Source organism: Hylobates moloch, unplaced genomic scaffold, assembly GCF_009828535.3.
Source record: "Hylobates moloch isolate HMO894 unplaced genomic scaffold, HMol_V3 SCAFFOLD_12, whole genome shotgun sequence".
Lineage (NCBI taxonomy): Eukaryota > Metazoa > Chordata > Mammalia > Primates > Hylobatidae > Hylobates > Hylobates moloch.
Window position 1 is genome coordinate 37,181,336 of NW_026652287.1, and position 27,725 is coordinate 37,209,060.

The following is a 27,725-nucleotide window of genomic DNA, read 5'->3' on the forward strand; positions in this document are numbered from 1 at the left end:
AACAGGATTTATTTCTCACAGTTCTGGAGGCTGGGAAGTCCAAGATCAAGGCACTGGTACATTCAGTGCCTGGAGAGGACCTGCTTCCTTGTTCGTAGATGGCTGACTTCTTGCTGCATTCTCCCACGGTAGAAAGCAGGAGGGAGGTCTCTGGGGTCTCTTTTCTAAGGGCATTGAGACCATTGATGAAGATTCCACCCTCATGACCTCATCACCTCCTGAAGGCCCCATCTCCTCCTATCATCACATTTGGAGTTAGGATTTCAACACATGAACTTGAGGGTGGACACGTACATTCAGTCCATAACAACTCCTATTAAATCAAATGCCCAGAGTGAGTCAACCTATGGAGACAGAAGGTGGATTCGTGGGTGCCTGTGGCTGGGTGTGCGTGCACGTGGGGAATGGGGAGTGCCGCTTAATGAGTTTCTTTTTGAGGCGATGATGCTGTCCTAAAACTGATTGTGGTGGTGATTGTACAACTTTGTAACTATACTATCTATACAATATTGAATTGTAGACTTATGTGGGTGAATTGTATGGTTTGTGAACTATATATCCGTAAAACCATTATTTTAAAAATCTAATCTTTAAAAAATGTCATAGCAGAGCCAGTGAAGGTAATGGATTAGTCAACGGTTCCTAAACCCAAGTATTTTAAAGAAATCAAGGTGACAATTTAGGCAAGAGAAACCATTAGAGTTGTATGAGAGAAGAATGGAAGGCAAGGAAAATAATCACACTTTTGCCTCTGTCAGGTTGGAATCTCTAGAAGTTACTATTCTACATGACTTAACTTGCAGACCCAGGGCTACATCAAAAATAAAAGAATTTGAAAAATCCGGCAGGGCATGGTGGCTCATGCCTGCAGTCCGGCACTTTGGGAGGCCAAGATGGGCCGATCACCTGAGGTTGGGAGTTTGAGACCAGCCTGACCAACATGGAGAAACCCTGTCTCTACTAAAAATAGAAAAATTAGCCGGGTATGGTGGCGCATGCCTGTAATCTCAGCTACTCAGGAGGCTGAGGCAGGAGAATTGCTTGAACCCGGGAGGTGGAAGTTGCTGTGAGCCGAGATCTCACCATTGCACTCCAGCCTGGGTGACAGAGCTAGACTCCGTTTCAAAAAAAAAAAGGAAGTTTCTATTTTACAACTCTCCTGTTTCGGCCTCTGTCCTAAGTACCCACCGCTACTAGGAGCAATTCCACTGATGCATCTCTTGTGAATGAGCAATAAGCACTTTTGTCAACCTTTTAGAGACACAGAAGCTAAGATTTATCTGACGGTTCTTCCCAAGTACCTAAATACTACCTCCTTTTATTTTTTCAGGGTAAAAAAGATACAGTAAAGACATAAATACCACGTTTGACAAATGGAAAAAAAGGAGTGTCCAGAAAAGAGTCGCAGCAGTGAGGAAGAGCTGCCGAGACCGTGAGTGACTTTGCGCTCTGTGAGGGCTCCTGATGGCTGATTCTTCTGCGTCTCATTATAGTTCATGAGATACAGAGGACCATGGATGTTTTCTAGAAGAAAGGTTCTGCTCACATTTTATTCATTCACCAATCTCTGCATGAATGAAGGGAAAACCCCCATGGGCACCCAGGTGTACTTTTTTTTTTGACACAGATTCTTGTTCTGTTGCCCAGGCCAGAGTGTGCTGGTACCACCTCAGCTCACTGCAACTTCCACCTCCTGGGTTCAAGCGATTCTCCTGCCTCAGACTCCCGAGTAGCTGAGATTACAGGCATGCACCACCACACCTGGCTAATTTTTGTATTTTTAGTAGAGTCGGGGTTTCATCATGTTGACCAGGCTGGTCTGGACCTCCCGACCTCAGGTGATCCGCCCGCCTCGGCCTCCCAAAGTGCTGGGATTACAGATGTGAGCCACCACGCCTGGCCCAGGTGTACTTTTTAGACCTTCTCTCTCCTCCCCTGATTCTGACCTTTTTAGACCTCTCTCTCCTTCCCTGATTCTGACCATGGCAACTTCATACCTGAGCAAAAGTGAGTCTGGGGCTGTTCTTCCAGCTCTTTCCTTGATGCATGGGCCTATGGCCTTGACCATGCTCTTGACAATCCCATAGCACGGCGCCCAGGTCAGAGCAGAACCAAGCAGCCTGACTCACTAAGCTCTCCCGCTGTGTGTTTTAGTGGCTCCTTCCTCATCAGCACCAGGCTTATGTCTCATTTGTAGAAAATGAGTGCACTGTTTTACATTGTCTTGGAACTCAAAACAAATTAATCTGACCAAATATTTCTACGTATGCAATTCAGACACTGCTGCAGAATGAATGTTTGTGTTCTTCCAATATTCGTTTGTTGAAATCCTGACTTCCAATGTGATGTTATTAGGAGATGGCACCTTTGAGAGGTGTCAGGTGATAAAGGTAGAGCCCTCATGAATGGAATTAGTTCCCTCATGAAGGAGACCCTGGAGAGCTCCTTTCTCTTTCCCCATGCTTGGACAGAACAAGAAATCTGCCCTCTATGAATCAGAAGCAGACACTGATCTACCAGCACCTTGATCCTGGACTTTCCAGCATCCAGAGCTGTGACAAATACATTTATATTGTTTACAAGCTTCTCAGTCTATAGGTTTTAAAAATAGCAACCTTGGCCAGGCATAGTGGCTCACGCCTGTAATCCCAGCACTTTGGGAGGCGGAGGCAGGTGGATCACCTGAGGTCAGGAGTTCGAGACCAGCCTGGCCAACATGGTGAAACCCCATCTCTACTAAAAATACAAAAATTAGCCGGGCATGGTGGCGGGCACTTGTAATCCTAGCTACTCGGGAGGCTGAGGCACGAGAATCACTTGAACCTAAGAGGTGGAGGTTGTAGTGAGCCAAGATCGTGCTATTGCACTCCAGCCTGGGTGACAACAGTGAACCTTTGAATCAAAAAACAACAACAACAACAACAAAAAACAGTCTGAAATGACTGAGACAGATGCTCTGGCATGCATGAAAGACCACGGACTAGGATGAATTGTTTGTTTTGGGAAACCAGTGTTTCCAGCTCTTGTGCTAAGTAATTTTGGCCTTCTGTGATTAATCACCACAAGGATTTGTGACGAGAGTACTGTATGCTTATTTTACAAGTTAGAAAGCTGATACTCAGAGAGGTTAAGCAACAACTTTGACAGATCTGTCACTGCTGAGTGATGTCTGTGAAAGGCAGTGAATGCAGATTTCTCTGGTGTCCATTATCCCTGACATGCTCACACTAAATAAAGAGGTCCTACCTTCAGATAAGTTTGGTCCATCCAGTGTTGTGCAAACGACTTCATCAGGTTAACATTCCCTCCTGTTTAGGACCAACAAGGGATAGAAGAGTGGGGCCCTTCTTATGCTCCTATAGTTTACAAAAACACAGTATCCTTTCAAAAGCCAGTAGTGAGCGTCGCCAAGTGTGACAGACTGTGATGAACAACCGGGAATTGAGAATCAAAGGAAGCATGCCTCCTGAGATAAGATCATTGTCTACTAAGTGGTAACAGCGATGCAGTTAATTCAATAAAAATGTGGAGGAATGGCATTTTATTATAGGATGGGCATCAAAGTAGGTGTCTCTAAGAAGGCATCTCTAAGGATAGTATCTCTAAGGACGGCATCTCTATGGATGGGCATGTCTAAGGACGGATATCTCTAAGGATCGGGCTACTTTCGCTACATCACAGTGAGGAGATTGTCCCACCATCGAGCTCCTCTGACATGCTCACATTCCAACTCCATTTGTGTTTTTCCAGGGACCGCGGATCCAGTAGGAACGTAGATGCATCCAAACTCATAAGAATACAAGGACCATGGAACGTGTTGGTTGACAATAGCATACGGGAACTGCAATACACAAAAACTGGAGTTTTTTCTCAGGCTGAGGCCTGTGTGACAGATGATACGTAAGGGACATCTGTTTGTTGGGAAAAAACTAAAGATTTGGAATTTTACTCCACTGGTTTATGTACATTCATAAGAAGCAAAGACATGTAGGTTATTTGCATAAAATTAGTATATATGTTACTTTTCTTCTTTGTTATCTTAAGTTTTTATTTCAAAAGTGTTTGTATCTCATAAGAAGTAGGAAAAAAAGGTCTGAGCCCAGTGGCTCACACCTGTAATCGCAGCACACTGGGAGGTGAGGGCAGATGGATCACCTGAGGTCAAAAGTTTGAGACCGGCCTGGCCTACATGGTGAAACCCCATCTCTACTAAAAATACAAAAATTAGCCGGGCATAGTGGCCCACACCTGTAATCCCAGCTACTCAGGAGGCTGAGGCAGGAGAATCACTCAAACGTGGGAGGCGGAGGCTGCAGTGAGCCGAGATCGTACAACTGCACTCCAGCCTGGGAGACAGAGTGAGGCTTCGTCTCAAAAAAAATAATAACAATATTAATGATAAAGTAGTTGGGAGAAAAGGGCAGAGTTCCCCTATGGCCTTCACCCAGCTTCCCTCATGATAATACTTTTTTTCTTTTTGTTTTTTGAGACGAAGTCTTGCTCTGTCGCCCAGGCTGGAGTGCAGTGGCGTGATCTTGGCTCACTACGACCTCCGCTTCTGGGGTTCAAGCGATTCTTTTGCCTCAGCCTCCCAAGTAACTGGAATTACATGCGCCTGCCACCACACCTGGCTAATTTTTTTATTTTTAGTAGATACAGGGTTTCACCATGTTGGCCAGGCTGGTCTCAAACTCCTGACCTCAAGTGATCCACCTGCCTCAGCCTCCCAAAGTGCTGGGATTACAGGCATGAGCCGTTGCACCCAGCCGATAATACTTCCTGTAACAATAGCGATATGATTTGGATGTTTGTCCCTTCCAAATCTCATGCTGAAATGTGATTCCCAGTGTTGGAAGTGGAGCCAGGAGGGAGGTGATTGGATCATGGGGGCATATCCCTCATAAATGGTTTAGCACCATCCCCTTGGTGATAAGTGGCTTCTCACTCCGAGTTCCTGCAAGATCTGGTTGTTTAAAAGGTGTGGCACCTCCCCCCTCACTCTCTTGCTCCTGCTGACATCATGTGAGAGGCCTGTTCCCATTTCACCTTCCACCATGAGTTAAACATCCCTGAGGCCTCCCAGAAACCAAGCAGAAGCTGGTCCCATGATGTACATCCTGCAGCACCATGAGCCAGTTAAACCTCTTTTCTTTGTAAATTGCCTGGTCTCAGATAGTCGTCTATGGCAATGCAAGAATGACCCAATACAGGCCAGGCACGGTGCCTCACTCCTGTAATCCCAGCACTTTGGGAGGCCGAGGGGGGCGGACCACCTGATGTCGGGAGTTCGAAACCAGCCTGACCAACATGGAGGAACCCCGTCTCTACTAAAAATACAAAATTAGGCGGGTGTGGTGGCTCATGCCTATAATCCCAGCTACTCAGGAGGCTGAGGCAGGATAATTGCTTGAACTCGGGAGGCAGAGGTTGCAGTGAGCCAAGATCACGCCATTGCACTCTAGCCTGGGCAACAAGAGCAAAACTCCATCAAAAACAAAACAAAACAAAACAAAACAAAAAACAAAAAAACCAGAATGACCCAATACAAACAGTCATTGTTAATACCAGGAAACTGATGTTGATACAATGCTGTTAACTCAGGTATAGATTTTATTTCAGGGTGATATTTCACAGGCTGAAAAGCACTGCTAATGAGGACAGGAATTCCTCAGTCTTGCTTAGTCCATGCACCCTTTTAACATGGGATATTTCAAAGGCAGTGCTGCACGCCGGTGACCATGGATGGTAGAGCTCAAAGAACTACTTTGTTTAATAAAACCTATCCCAGACTGGGCACAGTGGCTCACAGATGTAATCCCAGGACTTTGGGAGGCCAAGGCGGGTGGTTCACTTGAGGTCAGAAGTTGGAGACCAGCCTGGCCAACATGATGAAACCCCGTCTCTACCAAAAATATAAAAAATTAACCGGGTGTGCTGGTGCGTGCCTGTAATCCCAGCTATTGGGGACGATGAGGCAGGAGAATAGCTTGAACCCGGGAGGCAGAGGTTGCAATGAGTTAAGATCATGCCACTGCACTCCATCCTGGGCAACAGAGCCAGACTCTGTCTCAATTTAAAAAATAAAAATAAAAATAGAAATGAAACCAATGCCAGATACCCCAAGGCAGGACCCTCTGGTCAACTGGACCACAGCAGAGGTTCTAAAGTCAATGCTGTTCAATAGAGTTCTCACCCAGGATGGAAGTGTTCCCTGTCTGTGCTGTCCAGTGTGAAAACCACTGGCCACACATGGCTTTTTCTTTTTTTTAACATACATACTTTAATTAGAATTGCTGAAAAAATATTCAGGATTTTTGCTCTTGTTGTTGATGTTTTTAACAGGCTTAATTTTCCAGCCGAAACCCGATTTTACATTGCAAGCAAATGTTCTTTTTTTTTTTTAGACAAAAGTTGTCTTTAGTAATAATTCCTCAGTTATTTTCTTTCTTTCTTTTTTTGCTTTCTTTTATCAATGGTTTTTTTTCTACAGTTTGGTTTTGAACTTACTTCAAAATCTCTCAACAATTGCTTTCACGGATATTCAGCTGATGGAAGTGTTCACTGTTGTAACCTTTTGTGGAAAGTGCTTTGGGAATATCTGTCAAACAGTAATGCTCAGGCTGGGTGTGGTGGCTCATGACTGTAATCCCAGTGCTTTGGGATGCCAAGGTGAAAGGATTTCTTGGGGCCAGGAGTTCAAGACCAGCCTGAGACCTCATCTCTGTTCCCTGGGGTCCTCTTCAAAGCAGATTTTGTTGCCAGACGTCTCATGCCTATGTCCATTCCCCAGAAAAATTCTTTTAGTTTCACATGGCTGCGGAGGCCTCACCATCATGGCAAAAGTCAAAGGAGGAGCAAAGGCATGTCTTACATGGTGGCAGGCAAGAGCCACGTGTGGCTTTTGAGTACTTGAAATATGGCTACTTCAAAGGAGGAACTGATTTTCACATTTAACAATTGAAAACTAAAATGTAAATAGGCATGTGTGGCTAGTGGCTGTCATATTGGCCAGTGAATGTCTTGGCCTAAAGGACACTCCATCACTCCTAACCTCGATCTTGATTCCTGCCAGCCATAGGAGGACAGCGCCAAGCCTTCAAAAATGAAGAAGAGAAAAGGATCTAGCATAGGACTCTCATGTTCCATATCTGAATAAGGATCCTTGATGGGAAAAGAAAATGTGTACAATATCCATAATTGTCTTTTTCTGTGAGCATTTTTGTGCTTTATGCAACCCCTCTCACCATTTGCGGGCAGAAGGGAGAAGAGGAGATAACTGTTCCATGGGTTCTTTTTTTTTTTTTTTTTTTTGGAGACGGAGTCTCGCTCTGTCGCCCAGGCTGGAGTGCAGTGGCGCAATCTCGGCTCACTGCAAGCTCTGCCTCCCGGGTTCACGCCATTCTCCTGCCTCAGCCTCTCCGAGTAGCTGGGACTACAGGCGCCCGCCACCACGCCCGGCTAATTTTTTGTATTTTTAGTAGAGACGGGGTTTCAGCGTGGTCTCGATCTCCTGACCTCGTGATCCGCCCGCCTCGGCCTCCCAAAGTGCTGGGATTACAAGCGTGAGCCACCGCGCCCGGCCTGGGTTCTTATAACACAGGCCCCATCTCACTAATGCCCTGCAATCCCAATCATCTTAGGGTCCTATTCTCTCGGGCACCAATTATGGATGAAGGGAGACTACAAATTAGGAATCTCATCCTTTCCCTAAAATTCTTAGCAAGGTTATATAGGTCAACATACTTGTTGACCTATTATGAAACCAAAGTTTGTGGCAAATGCTAGATGTTGAGAACTGACTGACGTCTGCTTCCTAGGATGGAAAGAGCAGCATATAGTGGGAAACAGAGACCCAGTTAAGTTTAACATAATGAGACATAAGAAAGGGTCATGGGAGTCTGAGAGGTGAGATGGAGTCGTAGGGGCCTGAGGAATGACTTCCCTAAGATAAAATATGGGCGCTAAGATAAAATATGGGGTCTGTGGCTATTAACATAAAATCTTCCTGCACAGCCTATGCTATCATCAGGCACCTACCTTATATTCATAGTAAAAATTCTGTTCTTGTTTTCCAGGGTATGCAGGGAGCTACCCCGTGTTTCTGAGATCCGTTATGACATCTCACATTTTTTCCAAGAAGATGATGAAGCAGAGGCAGAGCCATTATTGTTCCATGCTGTTCCTGAGTGTCAACTATCTGGGGAGGACATTCCCAGGTAAGAAAACTATTCCGTTGGAAAACTATTGGATGCTGTATCTCAATATCACAGAGGAACATGAGAATTAGAGGAATTTGGGTATTTTTCATCGAACTCAGGGGAGAATGAATGAGCTTATGCAATGCTAGCAATGAATCCAGAAATTTTTGAAACAAACCTTAAGCAATGACATTTTCTTCCATGGAGGTGTCTAGAGAACCTGTACACGAAAAGGCGATGAGCAATGCAATCAAAGACCAGTGGGTTATTGGTTAAGCTGTTACTCAATGCATAAAACCAACCTAATTCTCTAGGAAACTGGCTGATGATGAGGCTGAAGGCCACAGTGGGGTCCTGAGGTTTAACACCAGGGAGGGGAGAATGCATCTATTTGTAGGGTATGCCAATTTCCAAGGGTTGAATATCCCCATCGTGGCAGATTTCAAACTACCAACGTGAAGCCCCTGATGAGGGAGTTGAAAGAACACACGCAGAAGTCTGTCATCCTACTTTCACCACACAGATACCAGAGACATAAATAACCTCAAGGGCATAGACTGCTGAAAAGTGTAGAAAAATGACTGGAAATTGGTATGTTTTAATATGTATTACTTTTGTTTTTAATATGATTTATTTAAATGTTAGCTTGTATCGTTTAATTTAGACTAATGGTTGTGTTGAACAACTTGGTTGCAAAAGCCCTGAAAATGGAACCGTCGGCTCTCATGATCTGGGATGCGCTGTCTGCAGTTCAGCGCTGGGTTCCTCCCACTTTCTAAACCCCCTCCTCAGCAGGCAGACTCCAGCATGCACATGCACCAGGAGAGAGAATATAAAATGGCATGTTTACTCCTGCTGCTTTGCCCGTAGCTACCCGAATCCACAGCAAAATGTGTAGCTGCAGACAGCAACCAGTCTTAGGATGTCAGCCCAGGGGTCTCTCTGTGCTTGGCTTGCCCACAGGATCCTTCTGAGAAAAGCGCTGTAGAGCCTTTCTCTTCATCCCGCTTCTCCAGGTACCTGTTCTTTTTAAACCTAATCCATGTGTCAGTTTCTCTGCTGGTCTCTTTCATGTTGAAATACACAGACATCTCAAGGAATAGATCAAAGGCAGAGAATCTGATGGAGTTGGTTGCCTTCCTCCGGAAGGTATCACGTGTTTTAGGGCAGCTTTCTCTCCAGAAGCCTAACGAACCATTGGCTCTCGCTGTTGGTCATAGAGCCCATGTTGGCTAATATTGGAATCACCTGTGAGGCTTTGAAAGCGCTGATGCTTTGGTGCCACCTCCAGGCTTCTGATTCAATTGATGTGGGCTGTGACCTGGTATTGGGTGGTTTTTAAAGCTTCCCAGGTGTGGTCAAGTTTGGAATTACCTTGGAATATAAATGCATGCATTTTACGCATTGGTGAATTACTGCTTCAGTCTTTGATTCCAACATCGTATGATACCAATCGGAGCAATCAATTTAAGCCAGAGAATCTGGTTGTGTCCACATTGAACGTGGGCATAATACAAAGTGAAGAGGGAGAGATGTCAAGACACATTTGGCTCAAGGGAGCATGTTATCTCTATTATTTATGAATGTGGATAAAAATATCTTCATTCAAAATGTCTTGTGTTTCTTGATAGTCTAGATCCGCCCAGTTTAAGGAGCTCCGATTGGTATCATACGATGTTGGAATCAGAGACTGGAGCAGTAATTCACCAATGCGTAAAATGCGTGCATTTATATTCCAAGGTAATTCCAAACTTGACCACACCTGGGAAGCTTTAAAAACCACCCAATGACGGGAGTGTTCCGTTCTCTGCTACACAGTGTTATAGCTGTGAATGACATGTAGGTGTTGAGCACTTGAAATATGGATAGTGCAACTGAGAAAGTAAAGTTTACCTAAGTTTAATTCATACAAATTTAAATAGCACATCCGGGTAGCGGCTACTCTATGGAACAGTGCAGCTCTAGTTTTCAATAACATCGTCTTCATCTTCGTCAACTGATTCGTGATATTTTTCATCTTTTTGTAACATGGGGATCCCAACCTCCAGCGTATCAGAAGAGCAGGAATCTTCAGAGGGACAAGATTCAGGTAATGGGCTAATAGGGAGAGGAGTGAAGGGCGTGTGGATTGATGGAAATGTTCTGTGGTTTTATGTGGAGAAGACCATTTAGAGTCTTTTGTGCAGATCAGGAGTGCTTTCCCTTACCTTAGCCACAGCACACTGTGCAGTTTAAATGGGGACATGTAAGCTTCTCACCGCTGGGGCATGGAAATGCTCAGGGGAGTCAGTGCGTGGTCCTGGTGGCTGGGGACAGCAGCAGGGACTAGGAAGGATGCACGCTCTTTCGCCTCTGCAGCTTTGGAGTTCAATACTTTTCTGACCTGGACTTTCCTCACCAGCAGAAGGTGTCTTCTGCTATTTCGGACCAGTAGAAATGTAGGTGCATTGGTTCCAGTCCTCAGCAAATGGTGCCTCCCACCAAAGCTGTCCAGCCTGGTTTCCCAGAAAGCCCTATGGAATTTGGGGTATACGTTTAGTCATGACAAAGAACATTCTTGTGCCTTTCTTTGTCTGGATTCAAAGAAGCAAAACTGCATATTCTGGTCCCTCTCGGCTCTCATTCGATATCTGTATCCCAACAGCACCTGTGCAATTCAGCCTCCAGGAGTCCTTCAGGCCATGCCTCTTCCAACCCTTTACCTCTTACATGTCTAATATTTTCTTTTCAGGAGACATTTGCTCAGAAGAGAATCAAATTGTTTCCTCTTATGCTTCTAAAGTCTGTTTTGAGATCGAACAAGATTATAAAAATCATCAGTTTCTGGGGCCTGAAGGAAATGTGGATGTTGAGTTGATTGATAAGAGCACAAACACATACAGGTGAGAATGGAAGATGCTAATGATTTGAAAACCGCTCTGATATAAAGGAAGTGTGTAGGCCAGGTGTGGTGGCTCAGGCCTGTAATCTCGGTACTTTGGGAGGCGGAGGAGGGCGGATCACAAGGTCGGGAGTTCGAGACCAGCCTGGCCAACATGACAAAACCCTGTCTCTACTAAAAATACAAAAATTAGCCAGGCCTGGTGGCACACGCCTGTAGTCCCAGCTAATCGGGAGGCTGAGAAAGGAGAATCGCTTGAACCCAGGAGGCAGAGGTTGCAGTGAGATGAGATCTTGCCACTGCACTGCAGCCTAGGTGACAGAGCAAGACTTTGTCTCAAAATAAATAAATAAAAGAAATACAGATATAAAAGGAAGTGTATCAGCTCCATCACTTATGATAGCTAAAATTTCATCAATAATGTTTATTTCATGCACTGTGAAATTGGTATTTTAATTTCGACATATATAGAATGAGATAAATTGGGGCCCAGAGAGGTTAATGAACTCCTCAGTGTTTTCTAATGTAGTGAAAGTCGCAGATGGGTCTTGAACCTTGTCTCACTTCAAATCCCACCTCCGTCTGCACATCGCTGCTTCAATCCAGTTCCTGGGGTTCTCCCGTCATGACATCGCTCTGGCTCCTTTCAGCGTTCGGTTCCCCACTGCTGGCTGGTATCTGTGGTCGGTCACCGGCCTCGGCTTCCTGGTAAGGGATGCGGTCACGTTGACGATTGCGTTTGGTTCCTGGAATCAGCACCTGGCCCTGGACCTGCAGCACCATGAACAGTGGCTGGTGGGCGGCCCCTTGTTTGACATCACTGCAGAGCCAGAGGAGGCTGTCGCTGAAATCCACCTCCCCCACTTCATCTCCCTCCAAGGTATTGTGGGGTGAGCGGAGGCTGTAGGGGCCGCTGGGGTGCATGCTGTCTCACTGCTGTTGTGGTTCTCCTGCAGCAGGTGAGGTGGACGTCTCCTGGTTCCTCGTTGCCCATTTTAAGAATGAAGGGATGGTCCTGGAGCATCCAGCCCGGGTGGAGCCTTTCTATGCTGTCCTGGAAAAGCCCAGCTTCTCTCTGATGGGCATCCTGCTGCGGATCGCCAGCGGGACCCGCCTCTCCATCCCCATCACCTCCAACACGTTGATCTATTATCACCCCCACCCCGAAGATGTTAAGTTCCACTTGTACCTTGTCCCCAGTGACGCCTTGCTAACGAAGGTAAGCTGCGTGATTTAGGAGACCAGAGAAGATGACAATTGTATTTCCAGGTTATCCCTTTGGCTCCTCCAATGGAACAGAAAGGGCAAGGCACAGTTTTCATGGAGAGCAGCATGGATCACTCTCCCCGAGGGTCGTCTGTAGGTGCTGAATGTTGAGCCGCATGCAACAATCCCCGTAGAAATTCAGGACTACTGAGAAGGGACCTTCCTTTTCTGGCTCTCAAGGAGGAGATAGGCAGAAGAAATAATATGCAGAGATTCTCTCACCACATTTTATTTTATTTTATTTCTGAGACAGGGTCTTGCTCTGTCACCCACGCTGCAGTACAGTGGCACAATCTCAGCTCACTACACCCTCCGCCTCCTGGGTTCAAGGGATTCTCCTGTCTCAGCCTCCTGAGTAGCTGGGATTACAGGCACACATGATGACGCCCAGCTAATTTTTTTGTATTTTAAGTCGGGATGGGTTTCGCTGTTTTGACCAGGCTGGTCTTGAACTCCTGACCTTAAGTGATCCTCCTGCCTCGGCCTACCAAAATGCTGAGTTTACAGGCATGAGCCACTGGGCCCGGCCTCTCTCACCAAGTTTTAGCTGGATAATATCTGAATGACACTCTCACACTCACTCACATCTCTGGGGTAACTCCTTCCATTCAGTGGCATCTCCCTCTAGTGCATTTACAAAAGGCTGATGGTCCCACACCCTCTTAGGTTAGGGATGAAGCAGATGTTCTGCTTTCTGCAGCTTCATAGCTGCTGTGTTTCTGAATAAAATGCTGCTTCTGTGCCTCCAGCCTTGGTGCGAAGATTATGCCAGGAAGATTTCATTAAACTTTACTGTCCTGGCACCTAACACCTTTGCATCCCAATAACAAGAGGCAGGCGCTTGCCTGGCTGTATTTAAGATGGTAACTCTGGGTACTTTAAATACAAGAGAAAACTGGCTGTGTGCGATAGCTCTCGCCTGTAATCCCAGCACTTTGGGAGGCCGAGGAGGGAGGGTCACCTAAGATCAGGAGTTCAAGACCAGCCTGGCCAACATGGTGAAACCCCCATCTCTACTAAAAATACAAAAATTAGCCCGGCGTGGTGGTGTCTGTGGTTGGCAGTGTTTTTTAAAGCAGTTTGAAAATAGAAGTCCATTCTCTTCTGGCTCGTAAGGTTCCTGCTGAGAAGTCTACTGTTAATCTAATGGAGTTTCCTTTTTAGGTGACTAGATGGTTTTCTCTTGCTGATTTTCAGAATTTCCCTTCACTTGGCGTTCGACAGTCTGAAGACTCCATATCATGCTGAAGTTCATGTTGCAGTGTATTTTGCTGGTGATCATTTGGGCCTCCTGTATTCAGATCTTTAAATATCTTGCTAGGCTAGGAAAATTTTTGCCAGTTATTTTCTTAGATTCTCAATTTTTTGCTTTTTCTTCTCCCTTGGAAACACCAATGATTCATAAGTTTCATTGCTTTATGTAGTCCTATAATTCTTTTTTATTTATTATTTTATTTTAGTCTGACTGGGTTAATTAAAAAGACTTGTCTTCAGGTTCTCTCCTCTGCTTGGTCTAGTCTATGATTAAAGCTTTTCACTGTATTTTGTAATTTTTTCAATGAATCTTTCATTTCTAGATGTTAATTTTTTCATTATTATTATACTTTAAGTTCTAGGGTACATGTGCACAATGTGCAGGTTTGTTACATATGTATACATGTGTCATGTTGGTGTGCTGCACCGGTTAACTTGTCATTTACATTAGGTATATCTCTTAATGCTATCCCTCCCCCATCCCTCCACCCCACGACAGGCCCCAGTGTGTGATGTTCCCCACCCTGTGTCCAAGTGTTCTCATTGTTCAATTCCCACCTATGGGTGAGAACATACAGTGTTTGGTTTTCTGTGCTTGCCATAGTTTGCTCAGAATGATGGTTTCCAGCTTCATCCATGTCTGTACAAAGGACATGAACTCATCCTTTTTTATGGCTGCGTAGTATTCCATGGTGTATATGTGCCACATTTTCTTAATCCAGTCTATCACTGATGGACATTTGGATTGGTTCCAAGTCTTTGCTACTGTGAATAGTGCCGCAATAAACATATGTGTGCATGTGTCTTTATAGCAGCATGATTTATAATTCATCCCAGTAATGGGATGGCTGGGTCAAATGGTATTTCTAGTTCTAGATCCTTGAGGAATCACCACACTGTCTTCCACAATGGTTGAAGTAGCTTAGAGTCCCACCAACAGTGTAAAGGCATTCCAGTTTCTCCACATCCTCTCCAGCACCTGTTGTTTCCTTACTTTAATGATCTCCATTCTAACTGGCATGAGATGGTATCTCACTGTGGTTTTGATTTTCATTTCTCTGATGACCAGTGATGATGAGCATTTTTTCATGTGTCTGTTGGCTGCATAAATGTCTTCTTTTGAGAAGTGTCTGTTCATATCCTTTGCCCACTTTTTGATGTGGTTGTTTGATTTTTTCCTTGTAAATTTGTTGGAGTTCTTTGCAGATTCTGGATATTAGCCCTTTGTCAGATGAGTAGGTTGCAAAAATTGTCTCCCATTCTGTAGGTTGCCTGTTCACGCTGATGGTAGTTTCTTTTGCTGTGCAGAAGCTCTTTAGTTTAATTAGATCCCATTTGTCAATTTTGGCTTTTGCTGCCATTGCTTTTGGTGTTTTAGTCATGAAGACTTTGCCCATGCCTATGGCCTGAATGGTATTGCCTAGGTTTTCTTCTAGGGTTTTTATGGTTTTAGATCTAACATTTAAGTCTTTAATCCATCTTGAATTAATTTTTGTATAAGGTGTAAGGAAGGGATCCAGTTTCAGCTTTCTACATATGGCTAGCCAGTTTTCCACCATTTATTAAATAGGGAATCCTTTCTTCATTTCTTGTTTTTGTCACGTTTGTCAAAGATCAGATGGTTGTAGATGTGTGGTGTTATTTCTGAGGCCTCTGTTCTGTTCCATTGGTCTATATATCTGTTTTGGTACTAGTACCATGCTGTTTTGGTTACTGTAGCCTTGTAGTATAGTTTGAACTCAGGTAGTGTGATGCCTCCAGCTTTGTTCTTTTGGCTTAGGATTGTCTTGGCAATGTGGGTTCTTTTTTGGTTCCATATGAACTTTAAAGTATTTTTTTCCAATTCTATGAAGAAAGTCTTTTTTTTTTTTTTTTTTTTTTTTTTTTTTTTTTTTTTTTTTTGGAGATGGAGTCTGGCTCTGTCGCCCAGGCTCGAGTGCAGTGGCTCGATGTCTGCTCACTGCAAGCTCCGCCTCCCGGGTTCACACCATTCTCCTGCCTCAGCCTCCCGAATAGCTGGGACTACAGGCGCCCGCCACCGCGCCCGGCTAATTTTTTTGTATTTTTAGTAGAGACAGGGTTTCACTGTGTTAGCCAGGATGGTCTCGATCTCCTGACCTCGTGATCCGCCCGCCTCGGCCTTCCAAAGTGCTGGGATTACAGGCGTGAGCCACCGCGCCCGGCCAAGAAAGTCTTTGGTAGTTTGATGGGGGTGGCATTGAATCTATAAATTACCTTGGGCTGTATGGCCATTTTCACAATATTGATTCTTCCTATCCATGAGCATGGAATGTTCTTCCATTTGTTTGTGTCCTCTTTTATTTCGTTGAGCAATGGATTGTAGTTCTCCGTGAAGAGGTCCTTCACATCCATTGCAAGTTGGATTCCTAGGTATTTTATTCTCTTTGAAGCAATTGTGAATGGGAGTTCACTCATGATTTGGCTCTCTGTTTGTCTGTTATTGGTGTGGAGGAATGCTCTGTGATTTTTGCACATTGATTTTGTATCCTGAGACTTTGCTGAAGTTGCTTATCAGCTTAAGGAGATTTTGGGCTGAGACAGTGGGGTTTTCTAAATATACAATCACGTCATCTGCAAACAGGGACAATTTGACTTCCTCTTTTCCTAATTGAATACCCTATATTTCTTTCTCTTGCCTCACTGCCCTGGCCAGAACTTCCAACACTATGTTGAATAGGCGTGGTGAGAGAGGGCATCCCTCTCTTGTGCCAGTTTTCAAAGGGAATGCTTCCAGTTTTTGCCCATTCAGTATGATATTGGCTGTGGGTTTGTCATATATAGCTCTTATTATTTTTAAATATGTCCCATCAATACCTCGTTTACTTAGAGTTTTTAGCATGAAGTGCTGTTGAATTTTGTTGAAGGCCTTTTCTGCATCTATTGAGATAATCATGTGGTTTTTGTCTTTGGTTCTGTTTATGTGATGGATTAGGTTTATTGACTTGCATATGTTGAGCCAGCCTTGCATCCCAGGGATGAAGCCAACTTGATCTTGGTGGATAAGCTTTTTGATGTGCTGCTGGATTCGGTTTGCCGGTATTTTATTGAGGATTTTTGCATCGATGTTCATCAGGGATATTGGTCTAAAATTCTCTTTTTTTGTTGTGACTCTGCCAGGCTTTGGTATCAGGATGATGTTGGCCTCATAAAATGAATTAGGGAGGATTCCCTCTTTTTCTATTGATTGGAGTAGTTTCAGAAGGACTGGTACCAGCTCCTTTTTGTACCTCTGGTAGAATTTGGCTGTGAATCTGATTCTGGACATTTTTAGGTTGGTAGGTTATTAATTATTGCCTCAATTTCAGAACCTGTTATTGGTCTATTCTGGGATTCAAATTCTTCCTGGTTTAGTCTTGGGAGTGTGTATGTGTCCAGGAATTTATCCATTTCTTCTAGATTTTCTAGTTTATTTGTGTAGAGGTGTTTGTAGTATTCTCTGATTGTAGTTTGTATTTCTGTGGGATTGGTGGTGATATCCTCTTTATCATTTTTTATTGCATCTATTTGATTTTTCTCTCTTTTCTTTTTTATTAGTCCTGCTAGCGATCTATCAATTTTGTTGATCTTTTCAAAAAACCAGCTCCTGGATTCATTGATTTTTTGAAGGGCTTTCTTTTTTGTGTCTGTATCGCCTTCAGTTCTGCTCTGATCTTAGTTATTTCTTGCCTTCTGCTAGCTTTTGAATTTGTTTTCTCTTGCTTCTCTAGTTCTTTTAATTGTGATGTTAGTGTGTCAATTTTAGATCTTTCCTGCTTTCTCTTGTGGGCATTTTGTGCTGTAAATTTCCCTCTACACACTGCTTTAAATGTGTCCCAGAGATTCTGGTACGTTGTGTCTTTGTTCTCATTGGTTTCAAAGAACGTCTTTATTTCTGCCTTCATTTCGTTATTTACCCAGTAGTCATTCAGGAGCAGGTTGTTCAGTTTCCATGTAGTTTTGCGGTTTTGAGTGAATTTCTTAATCCTGAGTTCTAGTTTGATTGCCCTGTGGTCTGAGAGACAGTTTGTTATAATTTCTGTTCTTTTACCTTTGCTGAGGAGTGCTTTACTTCCAACTATGTGGTCAATTTTGGAATAAGTGTGATGTGGTGCTGAGAAGAATGTACATTCTGTTGATTTGGGGTGGAGAGTTCTGAAGATGTCTGTTAGGTCTGCTTGGTGCGGAGCTGAGTTCAAGTACTGGATATCCTTGTTAACCTTCTGTCTCGTTGATCTGTCTAATGTTGACAGTGGGGTGTTAAAGTCTCCCATTATTATTGTGTGGGAGTCTAAGTCTCTTTGTAGGTCTCTAAGGACTTGCTTTATGAATCTAGGTGCTCCTGTATTGGGTGCATATATATTTAGGATAGTTAGCTCTTCTTGTTGAATTGATCCCTTTAACATTATGTCATGGCCTTCTTTGTCTCTTTTGATCTTTGTTGGTTTAAAGTCTGTTTTATCAGAGGCTGGGATTGCAACCCCTGCTTTTTTTTGTTTTCCATTTGCTTGGTAGATCTTCCTCCATCCCTTTATTTTGAGCTTATGTGTGCCTCTGCATGTGAGATGGGTCTCCTGAATACAGCACACTGATGGGTCTTTAATTGAGGCATTTAGCCCATTTACATTTAAAGTTAATATTGTTATGTGTGAATTTGATCCTGTCACTATGATGTTAGCTGGTTATTTAGTTGATGCAGTTTCTTCCTAACATCGATGGTCTTTACAATTTGGCATGTTTTTGCAGTGGCTGGTACTGGTTGTTCCTTTCCATGTTTAGTGCTTCCTTCAGGAGCTCTTGTAAGGCAGGCCTGGTGGTGACAAAATCTCTCAACATTTGCTTGTCTGTAAGGGATTTTATTTCTTCTTCACTTATGAAGTTTAGTTTGGCTGGATATGAAATTCTGGGTTGAAAATTCTTTTCTTTAAGAATGCTGAATTTTGGCCCCCACTCTCTTCTGGCTTGTAGGGTTTCTGCCGAGAGATCTGCTGTTAGTCTGATGGGCTTCCCTTTGTGGGTAACCCGACCTTTCTTTCTGGCTGCCCTTAACATTTTTTCCTTCATTTCAACTTTGGCAAATCTGACAATTATGTGTCTTGGGGTTGCTCTTCTCGAGGAGTATCTTTGTGGCATTCTCTGTATTTCCTGAATTTGAAAGTTGGCCTGCCTTGCTAGGTTGGGGAAGTCCTCCTGGATAATATCCTGAAGAGTGTTTTCCAACTTGGTTCCATTCTCCCTGTCACTTTCAGGTACACCAATCAGACGTAGATTTGGTCTTTTCACATAGTCCCATATTTCTTGGAGGCTTTGTTCGTTTCTTTTTACTATTTTTTCTCTGAACTTCTCTTCTTGCTTCATTTCATTAATTTGATCTTCATTCACTGATACCCTTTCTTCCACTTGATCAGATCAGCTTGTGTACACATCACATAGTTCTCGTTCCATGGTTTTCAGCTCCATCAGATCATTTAAGGACTTCTCTACACTGTTTATTGTAGTTAGCCATTTGTCTAATCTTTTTTCAAGGTTTTTACCTTTTTTGCAATGGGTTCGAACATCCTTCTTTAGCTCAGAGAAGTTTGTTATTACCGATTGTCTGAAGCCTTCTTCTCTCAACTTGTCAAAGTCATTCTCCGTGCAGGTTTGTTCCATTGCTGGTGAGGAGCTACATTCCTTTGGAGAAGAGGCTCTCTGATTTTTAGAATTTTCACCTTTTCTGCTCTGGTTTCTCCCCATGTTTGTGGTTTTATCTACGTTTGGTCTTTGATGATGGTGACGTACAGATGGGGTTTTGGTGTGGATGTCCTTTCTGTTAGTTTTTCTTCTAACAGTCAGGACCCTTAGCTGCAGGTCTGTTGGAGTTTGCTGGAGGTCCACTTCAGACCCTGTTTGCCTGGGTATCACCAGCGGAGGCTGCAGAACAGCAAATATTGCAGAACGGCAAATGTTGCTGCCTGATCCTTCCTCTGGAAGCTTCATCTCAGAGGGGCACCTGGCTGTATGATGTGTCAGTCAGCCTCTACTGGGAGATGTCTCCGAGTTAGGCTACTCAGGGGTCAGGGACCCACTTGAGGCGGTAGTCTGTCTGTTCTCAGATCTCAAGCACCATGCTGGGAGAAGCACTACTCTCTTCAAAGCTGTCAGACAGGGACGTTTAACTCTGCAGAAGTTTCTGCTGCCTTTTGTTCAGCTATGTCCTGCCCCCAGAGGTGGAATCTACAGAGGCAGTCAGGCCTCCTTGAACTGCGGTGGGCTCCACCCAGTTCAAGCTTGTAGGCCACTTTGTTTACCTACTCAAGCCTGAGCAATGGTGGATGCCCCTCCCCCAGCCTTGCTGCCACCTTGCAGTTCGATCTCAGACTGCTGTGCCAGCAGTGAGTGAGGCTCCATGGGCGTGGGACCTTCCGAGCCAGGCGTGGGGTATTATCTCCTGGTGTGCCATTTGCTAAGGCTGTTGGAAAAGCACAGTATTAGGGTGGGAGTGTCCTGATTTTCCAGGTACCGTCTGCCACGGCTTCCCTTTGCTAGGAAAGGGAATTGCCTGACCTCTTGCGCTTCCCGCGTGAGGCAATGCCCTGCCCTGCTCTGTGGGCTGCACCCACTGTCTGACAAGCCCCAGTGAGAGGAACCCGGTACCTTAGTTGGAAATGCAGAAATCAGCTGTCTTCTGCATTGCTCAGGCTGGGAGCTGCAGACTGGAGCTGTTCCTATTTGGCCATCTTGGAAACTCCCTCTAGATGTTAATTTTTTTAAGGTATCTGTCTCATTGGTAAATCTGTAGTTCACATCCTGAATTAATTTTCAGACTTTTTTTTGTATTAGTTTCCAGATTTATCTTGCATCTCTTACTGAGATTCTTTAAGCTCAATCTTTTGAATTATTTATCTGGCACTTTGAAAATTTCATTTTGGTTAGGATCCATTGGTAGAGAATTACTGTGTTCCTTTGGGGATGTCATAACACCCTGATTTTTCATACTTCCTTTATTATAATGCTGTGTCCCCACCCAAATCTCATTTTGAATTGTAGCTCCCATAATCCCCACATGTTGTGGGAGGTGATTGAATCATGGGACAGGTTTCTCCTGTGTTGTTCTCTTGATAGCAAGTAAGTCTCATGAGATCTGATGGTTTTATTAAGGGGAGTTTCCTGCACAGGCTCTCTCTTGCCTGCCGCCATGTAAGACATGACTTTGCTCCTCCTTTGCAGTCTATCATGATTGTGAGGCCTCCCCAGCCATGTGGAACTGTGAGTCAATTCAACTTCGTTCATTTATGAATTACTCGTTCTTGGGCAGTCCTTTATAGCAGCATATGAATGGACTAATACATCTATTCAACAAATATTTATTGTGTGCCTTGTATATTCCAGGTACTATTTTAGGGGATGGGGATGCATCAGTGAAGAAATAGTGAAAAACATGACAACGTATGATATTACATGGAATGTTCATGCTATAGGAAAAATATATGTGTGGATAGTAAGAACTCTAAAAAATAAAGAATGCTGTTCCATTCTTTGAAAATAAGTACAGCAGTATGTCTCTCAACCTCTGCAGAAATTGGTCCATAATGATAAACCTGCCAATGTTATACTGATGTGTTTGGTTCTTATACTTCCAGTCTGTTGTTATAATTTACATTGAATATATCTGTTCATTTAAAATAATCATTCATAGAGATGGCATGATACATCATGTCTTTCCTCTGTCAGTTTCTTTTTATCCTTCTGGAGTTGGTTCTCTTTATAGGCATATGTGTGATGCCTCCCAGATAGGTCTCCACATCCTTTCTCTGCTTAATTCTCATCATGAATTCATCCCTTTCCTCAATGCGACTTGAATTTTTTTCTTTTATTTGATCTTCCAGGCCCAGTTTAGGTTTCAGCTTTGCCCATCCTTTCTTCATCGATATCATTGATATTTTTAAATTAATATAATATGCACATAATATATTGCTCCATAATTTTCACAGTGGACACGCCCATGTATCCAGCACCCAGAGCAAGATACAGAACATCACCAGCTTCCCTGAGGCCCCCTTGAACCCTCTCCCAGTCATTACCCCAAGGGTGTCTAACAGCTGGACTAATAATACCACCTACTGTCATTGCTTTTAGTTTAAATTCTTGTTCGTTAATTCCATAAAGTCTCTACTGAGTTGCACGTGAGTCTTCTGAAAGGTTTTCTTATTGATTGAATTCCATTCTATGTCTTTGGTGGCTGCTCAGATATTTCTGAGGTCTCACTTTCTGTTCCGGCTGCTGGTTCTCTCAGAGGGGACTTCATTCTTCTGTATCTGCTCACCGGTACTCAGGTGGCCGAGCATCTAACAGCAACCCTGTGATGGAGAGAAGTAACATCTGTACTCTCGCCCATCATAAACTTGTTCACAGACACAGCCAAGCTACCAGTCCTCAGCAGAGGCACCAAAACAAAGCCTCTTTGTCCTTGGGTTTTATAAGTCCCCTGGCCAAACTCTTCACAGTGTAAAAATGAAATCAAACTATACAATAATTTATGATAAGTTTACCATTCACAAGAAATCCTTTGGCTCTGAGATGTCCGTCAGCAAAATGTTAATAATATATCTTTTTTGCATAGAGGCATATTTACATCTATCTATCTAGTTTATCACTCTACCATCTGTCTGTCTATTTATCTCTGTGTGTCCTTCTGGGTCTTGGCTACATGGGTGTGTCCACTGTGAAAATTATGGAGCAATAAATTATTTGCATATTTTATTAATTAAAAATATAATCTATCTATCAATCATCTCAATTTTTTTTTTTGAAATGCAGTCTCACTCTGTCACCCAGGCTGGAGTGCTGTGGCGAGATCTCGGCTCACTGCAACCTCTGCCTCCTGGGTCGAAGCAATTCTCCTACCTCAGCCTCCCAAGTAGTTGGGATTACAGACGTGCGTCACCACGCCCAGCTCATTTTTGTATTTTTAGAAGAGATGGGGCTTCACCATGTTGGCCAGGCTGGTCTCGAACTCCTGACCTTAGGTGACCCACCTGTCTCGGCCTCCCAAAGTGCTGGGATTACAGCCATGAGCCACCGTGCCCGGCCCTATCATCTCAATCTTTGCATCAACTGAATCATATCCTACGTGCTACTTAATACAGTATATAGAAAACTTTTTATGCCACTGTTTGTGCTTATTTCCTTTTTTGTGTGCTTTCTAATGTTTCTCCCCCTTCTTCCTCAGATGATAGATGATGAGGAAGATCGCTTCTGTGGTGTGCGTCTACAGACATCACCTCCAGTGGAACCCCTGAACTTTGGTGCCCGTTATATTGTGTCTAATTCTGCTCATCTGGAAATAATACCCACGGTTGGTAGAATTCAAATCTAACACAGCAGATTTCAGAATATTTTGTACTTTTGAAACAAATAGAAGAATTTTAGCAAAATGCATTTTTTTTCATTAATCACAAATACAAAGTTTTTAAAAATTGAAAATACAGGAAAACAGTCTTAACCAAATTACATATTTCTAAGACCTTAACACAAGCAGTGGTAACATTTTAGCATTTGGGGCACTTATATTGTGACTTAAACTGTACATTTAGTTATCTGAATTGAAGTTTCCACTTCTCTGTTATGGTTCCCTGCAGGCCTGACATCTTGTCTAGCTAAGTCACTTAACGAGTATTTTTTAAGGTGTTTGAATGAAGAAATATAATATCTTGGCTGGGCTCAGTAGCTCACACCTGTAATCCCAGCACTTTGGGAGGCTGAGGCAGGCAGATCGTGAGTCAAGAGTTTGAGACCAGCCTGACCAACATGGTGAAACCCCTTCTCTACTAAAAAATACACAAAAAATGAGCCGGGCGTGGTGGCGTGCACCTGTAATCCCAGCTACTCAGGAGGCTGAGGCAGGAGAATCACTTGAACCCGGGAGCTGGAGATTGCAGTGAGCTGAGATCATGCCACTGCACTCCACCCTGGGCAACAGAGTCGGACCCCATCTCAAAAACAAAAACATAAAATTAAAAAAGTAAAAGAAATATGATATCTTATATTATGTATTACATTTTTGTATTTTTACTGGAGATTACAGGTGTGAGCCACTGTGCCCAGAGCTTATCTATGTTTTATAGCCTTATGTTCCAGGCTGCTCTTTGTTAGGAGAGAAGTGATTTATTTGAACTGCCTGAGGGTAGAAAGGGAGCAATTTCTGAGCTACTTCTTGTTAGAAGGAAATTTTTTTGCTGGGGAATCTCTTCACCCTAACTATCTACCTAAATGATTTTCTATCTCTGTTAACAACAGCCAGACAGTTCCTGGAAGCTCAGTTGTCCTTCAGGCAAGATACATTCTTGGTTGTTGCAGGACCTTGCATAAACATTGCTGGTATGGAGATAAATAAAATACAGGGAGTTCCTTACAAAAAAAAATACAACATAGTAAGCATGGCATAAGAAATGGTCATCGTAAGGCTGGGCACGGTTGCTTAGGCCTGTAATCCCAGTACTTCGGGAAGCCAAGGTGGACAGATCACTTGAAGTCAGGAGTTCGAGACCAGCCTGGCCAACATGGTGAAACCTCATCTCTGCTAAAAATACAAAAATTAGCTGGGATTGGTGGCGTGCAACTGTAGTCCCAGCTACTCAGGACGCTGGGCAGGAGAATCACTTGAACCTGTGAGGTAAAGGTTGTAGTGAACCGAGATCACACCACTGCACTCCAGCCTGGGCGACAGAGCAAGACTCTGTCTCAAAAACAAAAATAAACAAACAAAGAAATGGCAATTGTAATATGAGGTGATAATCTTGAGCAAGGTAAAATCTCCTTAGAGTCATCTTCGTTTTAAAAAGATAGAGAACCGAGGCCAGGAGCCGTGGCTCATACCCATAATCCCAGCACTTTGGGAGGCTGAGACAGACAGATCATGAGGTCAGGAGATTGAGACCATCCTGGCTAACATGGTGAAGCCCTGTCTCTACTAAAAATACAAAAAATTAGTTGGGTGTGGTGGCACGTGCCTGTAGTCCCAGCTACTCAGGTGGCTGAAGCAGGAGAATCACTTGAACCTGGGAGGCAGAGGTTGCAGTGAGCTGAGAACGAGCCACTGCACTTCAGCCTGGGTGACAGAGTGAGACTCCATATCAAAAAAAAAAAAAAAAAGGAGAAACAAGGACTTCATGTCTTAGAATTTTTAAATTACTATTTTCCGGTTCATTGCAAGATGGCCAAATAGGAATAGCTCCGGTCTGCAGCTCCCAGTGTGATTGATGCAGAAGATGGGTGATTTCTGCATTTCTAACCAAGGTACCTGGTTCATCTCATTGGGACTGGTTGGAAAGTGGGTGCAGCCCACGGAGGGCAAGCCGAAGCAGCGCAGGGCATTGCCTCACCCGGGAAGTGCAAGGGGTTGGGGGATTTCCCTTTCCTAGCCAAGGGAAGCCGTGACAGACTGTACCAGGAAAATTGGGACACTGCCACCTAAACACTGCGTTTTTCCAACAGTCTTAGCAAATGGCACCCCAGGAGATTATATCCTGCACCTGGTTCAACAGGTCCCATGCCCATGGAGCCTTGCTCCCTGCTAGTCCAAGATCAAACTACGAGGCTGCAAGCCTGGCTGGAGGAGGGGCATCCACCATTGCTGAGGCTTGAGTAGGTAAACAAAGCAGCCGGTAAGCTCGAAGTGGGTGGAGCCCATTGCAGCTCAATGACACCCAAGTGCCTGCCACCTCTGGTGGCAGGGCATAGCAGGACAAAAGGCGGCACAAACTTCTGCAGACTTAAATGTCCCTGTCTGACAGCTCTGAAGAGAGCAGTGGTTCTACCAGCATGGTGTTTTGAGCTCTGTCTACTCAAGTGGTCCCTGACCCCCTTGTAGCCTAACTTGGAGACACCTCCCAGTAGGGGCCGACTGACACCTCATACAGCTGGGTGCCTCTCTGAGATGAAGCTTCCAGAGGAAGGATCAGGCAGCAATATTTGCTTTTCTGAAATATTTGCTGTTCTGCAGCCTCCGCTGGTGATACCTAGGCAAACAGGGTATGGAGTGGACTGCCAGCAAACTCCAACAGATCTGCAGCTGAGGGACCTGACTGTTAGAAGGAAAACTGACAAAACAGAAAGGAATAGCATCAACATCAACAAAAAGGACATCCACACCAAAACCTCATCTGTAGGTCACCAACATCAAAGATCAAAGGTAGATAAAACCACAAAGATGGGGAGAAACCAGACCACAAAAGTTGAAAATTCTAAAAACCAGAGCACTCCTTCTCCTCCAAAGGATTGCAGCTCCTCACCAGCAATGGAACAAAGCTGGACAGAGAATGACTTTGACGAGTTGACAGAAGTAGGCTTCAGAAAGTCGGTAATAACAAACATCTCCAAGCTAAAGGAGAATGTTCAAAGGAAAACCTTGAAAAAAGATTAGACGAATGGCTAACTAGACTAAACAGTGCAGAGAAGATATTAAATGACCTGATGGAGCTGAAAACCACAGCATGGGAACTACGTGACACATGCACAAGCTTCAGAAGCCAATTCGATCAAGGGGAAGAACTGATATCAGTGATTGAAGATAAAATTAATGAAATGAAGCAAGAAGAGAAATTTAGAGAAAAAACAGTAAAAAGAAACGAACAAAGCCTCCAAGACATATGGGACTATGTGAAAAGACCAAATATACATTTGATTGGTGTACCTGAAAGTGATGGGGAGAATGGAATCAAGTTGGAAAACACTCTTCAGGATATTATCCAGGAGAACTTCTCCAACCTAGCAAAGCAGGCCAACATTCAAATTCAGGAAATACAGAGAACACCACAAAGATATTCCTCAAGAAGAGCAACCCCAAGACACATAATTGTCAGATTCACCAAAGTTGAAATGAAGGAAAAAATGTTTAGGGCAGCCAGAGAGAAAGGTTGGGTTACCCACAAAGGGAAGCCCATCAGACTAACAGCGGATCTCTCAGCAGAAACCTTACAAGCCAGACGAGACTGGGAGCCAAAATTCGCATTCTTAAAGAAAACAATTTTCAACCCAGAATTTCATATCCAGCCAAACTAAGCTTCATAAGTGAAGGAGAAATAAACTCCTTTACAGACAAGCAAATGCTGAGAGATTTTGTCACCACCAGGCCTGCCTTACAAGAGCTCCTGAAGGAAGCCCTAAACATAGAAAGGAACAACCATTACCAGCCACTGCAAAAACATGCCAAATTGTAAAGATCATCGATGCTAGGAAGAAACTGCATCAATGAATGTGCAAAATAACCAGCTAACATCATAATGACAGGATCAAATTCACATGTAACAATATTAACTTTAAATGTAAACGGGCTAAATGCCCCAATTAAAAGACATAGACCAGCAAATTAGATAAAGAGTCAAGACCCATCAGTGTGCTGTATTCAGGAGACCCATCTCACATGCAGAGACACACATAGGCTCAAAATAAAGGGATGGAGGAAGATCTACCAAGAAAGTGGAAAACAAAAAAAGCAGGGGTTGTAATCCTAGCCTCTGATAAAACAGACTTTAAACCAACAAAGATCAAAAGAGACAAAGAAGGCCATGACATAATGTTAAAGGGATCAATTCAACAAGAAGAGCTAACTATCCTAAATATATATGCACCCAATACGGGAGCACCCAGATTCATAAAGGAAGTCCTGAGAGACCTACAAAGAGACTTAGACTCCCACACAATAATAATGGGAGACTGTAACACCTCACTGTCAATATTAGACAGATCAACGAGACAGAAGGTTAACAAGGATATCCAGGACTTGAACTCAGCTCTGCAGCAAGCTGACCTAATACACATCTACAGAACTCTCCACCCCCAATCAACAGCATATACATTCTTCTCAGCACCACATCACACTTATTCCAAAATTGACCACATAGTTGGAAGTGAAGCAGTCCTCAGCAAATGTAAAAGAACAGAAATCACAACAAACTGTCTCTGAGACCACAGTGCAATCAAATTAGAACTCAGGATTAAGAAATTCACTCAAAACCATACAACTACATGGAAACTGAACAACTTGCTGCTGAATGACTACTGGGTAAATAACGAAATGAAGGCAGAAATAAAGATGTTCTTTGAAACCCAGGAGAACAAAGACACAATGTACTAGAGTCTCTGGGACA

At 43.7% G+C, this 27,725-nt stretch overlaps 1 protein-coding gene across 17 annotated transcripts in view; it reads left to right on the top strand.

The window, feature by feature from the left end:
- Positions 1-27,725, top strand: part of CARD8 (caspase recruitment domain family member 8) — a 57,359-nt gene that overhangs the window by 16,539 nt on the left and 13,095 nt on the right. For 7 of the 17 annotated variants that reach the window (XM_032169298.2, XM_032169299.2, XM_032169300.2 and 4 more), the window contains 8 exons: positions 1,331-1,432; positions 3,751-3,900; positions 8,076-8,216; positions 10,247-10,287; positions 10,930-11,080; positions 11,730-11,959; positions 12,036-12,298; positions 22,808-22,933. In XM_032169298.2, the coding sequence (XP_032025189.1) occupies positions 1,374-1,432; positions 3,751-3,900; positions 8,076-8,216; positions 10,247-10,287; positions 10,930-11,080; positions 11,730-11,959; positions 12,036-12,298; positions 22,808-22,933 (1,161 nt within the window). In that variant the 5' untranslated portion in view covers positions 1,331-1,373. The other 10 variants (XM_058425152.1, XM_058425153.1, XM_058425154.1 and 7 more) reach the window with 7 other exon arrangements.